Source organism: Limulus polyphemus, unplaced genomic scaffold (genome assembly GCF_000517525.1).
Source record: "Limulus polyphemus unplaced genomic scaffold, Limulus_polyphemus-2.1.2 Scaffold8435, whole genome shotgun sequence".
Classification (NCBI taxonomy): Eukaryota; Metazoa; Arthropoda; class Merostomata; order Xiphosura; family Limulidae; genus Limulus; species Limulus polyphemus.
The window spans coordinates 19,016-23,795 of NW_013674045.1; the positions used below are offsets into that span (position 1 = coordinate 19,016).

The 4,780-nt window shown below is 33.1% G+C and overlaps 1 protein-coding gene across 4 annotated transcripts in view; it reads left to right on the plus strand.

The window, feature by feature from the left end:
* The window catches only part of LOC106475343 (tctex1 domain-containing protein 1-like), a 24,740-nt gene that overhangs the window by 16,793 nt on the left and 3,167 nt on the right, over positions 1-4,780 (plus strand). For all 4 annotated transcript variants that reach the window (XM_022379479.1, XM_013936031.2, XM_022379480.1 and 1 more), the window contains one exon: positions 1,102-1,292. In XM_022379479.1, coding sequence (XP_022235187.1) covers positions 1,102-1,292 — 191 coding nt within the window. The remainder of the gene's footprint in view (positions 1-1,101; positions 1,293-4,780) is intronic.

The window sequence follows — 4,780 nt, forward strand, 5'->3', positions numbered from 1 at the left end:
TTCTAATAATATCTTCTTCTCAATCTTAATTTTATCAGTCCACACTTATACTGATAATATCTTCCTCTCAGTCTTTGTTTTATCAGTCCACACTTATACTGATAATATCTTCCTCTCAGTCTTTGTTTTGTCAGTTCACAGTTATAATGATCCTTCACTTCTAATAATATCTTCTTCTCAATCTTAATTTTATCAGTCCACACTTATACTGATAATATCTTCCTCTCAGTCTTTGTTTTATCAGCCCACAGTTATACTGATCCTTCATTTCTAATAATATATTCCTTAATAAATACGAGCTTGTTGTTATAACTTTCATAATTCCATACATCAAAAGTAAAAAATATTTAAAAACTTATTTTCCTCATATGGCCAGAAAAAAGGGAAACAAACAAGATGGCTCTATCTATGCAGTGAATAAATGCTTTTAATGTAACTGCAAAGCAAGACAGACAATGTTGATGTTTTGCCAACAGTGTGGTCACCATTATTGCAGGTTTTTATTGTAATCTTAGTCTTTTTCTAACTGACTGAGTTAAACTTAAGACTGGTGCTATAATTTCAGTAACTACAATTAGAATGATACATAAGTATTGTTGTACACCATGTTTTTAATCTAGACATTTCTAGAATTTGATATTATTGCTTGGCTAAAAGGAAAATTTGTGTCATAAAATGAGTTCATGGCCTAATGCGTGGAACATTTCCTACAGTTTTAAACCCGTTTGAGCAGTATAAAACAGATGTATTAGCATAGATGAATAACTAATTAATGTGTTACTCAGTAAATAAATCTGCAATTTGTGTAAGTTATGGTGAGACAGTTATTTAGTTTACTTTTGTAAATTCATTATATTTTACTATTAGGCCATACTGCTACTTCAGTTAAAGATGTTTTTCTCATCCAAATAGTTTTCTTTTCGAAATTTGTTGAAACAAATGTGAGCTTTTTGTTTTTCTATAAAATTTAAATCCAGCTTATGCAGAAAATGATAATTTAATTTTGAAACATATATAAATGTTTTCATGTATGTTGCTCCAATTTTTTAAAAGCTCATTTTATTAAAGACAAAGTGTTAGTTTACTTGTTTATTTTTTTAGGTAAAGTACGAAAACTCGTATCAGCTTGAGCCTGATTCCAAACTTCAGACCAATAAGATTGCTTCCATTTTACAACAGATTTTGTCACAGCACTTAGAAGGGGCTTGCTACAATCCTCTGACAACCAGTTTGCTTTGTAAAGTTATTGCAAATGATGTTGAGCGAGAAGTAAAGAAACTTGGGTATAAAAGGTAGTACACTCACTTCATAAATTGTATAAGTAGATATGATTATTTTACAAAGTTGGAGATGTGTTTGTCACATTTTAACTGAAAACATATATACATGGGTAGTATCCAACAGGTGAAAGTTTGTGTTCCTTAATTTTGAATTCATTGTTAAACATTCAAACCCATCACACTGTTATAATAATTTGTATAGCTGGGTGAGAAGAATGTAAATTCCAGTCCAAATATTGATAACAAGGGCAATTTTTTTCCTTCGACTATATGTTATATGTGTAACTACTGATATTCCTAACTTCACAAAGAAGTAATATTTCAACAGAAATTCCACTTACTAATTTTTTTCTTACATGATACTCCTTGTATTTCTTATTACTGTGTTGCAAACACAACTCAAAACCACATTGCACCTTAGTGTCACATTACTTTAACCACACTGCACCATTGTGTCACATTACTTAAACCACACTGCACCTTAGTGTCACATTACTTGAACCACACTGCACCATTGTGTCACATTACTTAAACCACACTGCACCATTGTGTCACATTACTTGAACCACACTGCAGTTCTGTCTCCCTGCAGTTGCTATTCTCTAATCATTCCAGTGGCTCTAAAGAGGCAAGTTATTGATTATGTCTTTATCTTTCAGAAAATACGATCACCTGAAACTACAAGAAATAAATATTAATATATATATATACACACATTGAAAACAATGGGATGCACCATGTAGTCATTGTTGCCTCACAGGGTATAATTTTCTCTCCCAAAATATGCAACAAGTAAAGGATAACAGACGGTGTTAAAGCTTTTACTCAATGCCCACTGTTGAGATGGATTATATTTTACTATCACTGCACCATTGTGTCACATTACTTAAACCACACTGCACCATTGTGTCACATTACTTGGCTGTCATACCCAGACCAAATATTTCAGACAGAGTGGTGTTTATGTGGATTTATTCTAACTTTAGGAATTCTTTTATTGATGCATTTGTGACTCCCCTCTACACCAAACTTCCTCCTTTTTGTTTACTAATTCCAGATTCCATGGCTCTGATGATATTCTTTCTGAGTCTGGGTTGGTCTACCTTTTTTCTATATGACTATACTCTTCTGCAACTTCTTCCCAGGATGCAGTCTTTAATTCACAAAACCTCCTTGCCAGGTTCTTTACATTGCCACTCTTTGGCAGCTAATTTCTGCTCATCCTGTTTTTGGGACCTCTATCTCGTCTGTCTTGGAGGTCCCTTTCTTAATCAGTTTCAGATGCCCATCTTTCATCTTCATGTGTAGCTTTTGTCTGGTTTCTTGTAAATCATTCAAGTTTTTTCAGGTATAATAGCCCATCTTCTTGGTCGCTTTTGTTGGCCATCTATCCTTGTAGTTGGATGATTTATTGATGCTGGTCTATTCGTCATTCCCTTCCTCTAAGTTGTCTGACTCTTTCTCATCTCACTTTCTTTTTTTTTCCTGGGTTTTGAGAGCAGTATTTTCATTTCATCAACCACCAATTACAGAGCAGCTTTGTCATCAACCTTCCATTGTTTCTCTGGTCCTTTTCTCCAGTTCTTACAGACCTATTTTGTGCCTTTTGAATCAGTTGTCCTCCTCTTTTGATCTGAACCTCTATTCAGTTCTCAAGGCTCTTACATATTCTCCATTTGAACCTCAGGTCACATTTACATTGCCATTCTTTTTCTTATAGCATATCTCTTTTTCTTCTCACTTGTGGAAGGTATTGCTCAGATATTTTTACCTTGTTCCTTATTGCATTCTTCCCCACAGAGACAGGATGATTTTTTTCCAGACCATTCCTTATTCCCCAACACTTAGGCTGCTTGATTGGATAATTTTATATTTTCTCCAATCACCTTCCTTTTCTTCTCTATATGATCATTCAGACCCTGATCACTGTGTTGTTTTCAAGCAGCTTACTTGCACTGCTTCCTTTCAAGGCATTCTACATACTTTTTTACCCATAGTATTCCTTTTCTTTTGGTGACTTACTCCTCTACCTTGACTGGTTGGGTTATACAACTCCTTCAGCTTATCTATTGCTGTATGCGAGGTGACTTCTTTTGTTTTTGATGTCAACTTCTATAGATTTCATCATTGCAGTTTTTTTTGGGTTGACATCACTGGATGTGATATTACAGGGAGGATATAGATAATCATAGCACATTACTTAAACCACATTGCACCTTAGTGTCACATTACTTAAACCACATTGCACCTTAGTGTCACATTACTTAAACCAAATACACCACTAAATTCAAAGCTCTCAGAACACACAAAATCAACAACCATATGCAGTTATCAAGAGCCCAAAAGAGCTTGAGAACAAGAAGCAGAGTAACTCCCTGTCAGTTAAAGTAAGAAACGACAGCAAAGTTATCAAAGTAGATCAAAACAGATTGACCAAACAGCCGTAACACAAGATGATGACAGGTTTATTAATTCTATCTTTACAGGTATCCTTTACTTGTTTTTGTGTCTTATATTCAAAATTTGTATTAAACTACTTTTTGTTTATGTTATACCAATTAGTGTAGCATAAAATTTTAGCTGATAATCCATATTTTAATAGTATACAAGTTTTAAGTTCTTAATTCCCCTAGTGTTACACACGGGACACATTTTCTCTAGGTATCTTCTGTTCTCTGTTTTATTCCCTCCCCAGTAATGATGAAATGAAATGTAAATTACTCACTATAAAATCGTTATTGCTCAGACAAACCATAATTTATATAACCTTCAATTTTGTTTGGTTACAGAGGTATCAAATATAAAATCAAACCCCTCCTGCCACACCCACCTATCACATCCTTTCTTTCAGGATTTGTTAATAGTTTTCTCTTACATTTAATTATATATAATTTATAACCAATAGAAATTCAATGTTTGCATATATCAAATGACATATTATATTACATTGTGTTCTGAACAGATAGATGTCAATTTCACTTATAATACACGGGTTATTCCTGTGGGAACATTAACGACTAGCTTGGATGAATTTGTAACAGGTCTTGTTGCATAGTCAGAAAGCCAGGAAAATTTTGAGGGTTAGGGGAAATTGTCTACTTTTTACATGTTATTAGTCTATGTTGTTTAGTGCATTATTTAATTATAAAATGTAATTATAAATAGTTCTATACTGTTACAAGCTTAAAGCTACTTTGAGTAATTAGAATAAATGAATGTAGTTTCATGTTACAAATTGAAGAGGTAATTTAGATTTTTTTGGGGGTGGGGTGGGGGGTACAAGGTTGATAAAATTGACTGATCCCATATAGAGATAGAGTAGAGAAAATAACAGATAAAATAAAACATTTTACTGAAAAAAACGTTTGAAATGTATTTAGATTTTAGGGATTGCACAAAGAAAATTTGAGATTTTTGAGATGAAGAAAAGTATTTTTAATCTTAACATGAAAATTACTTTGCACACGGATTATTCAAAACAAATACTCAATATATTCATG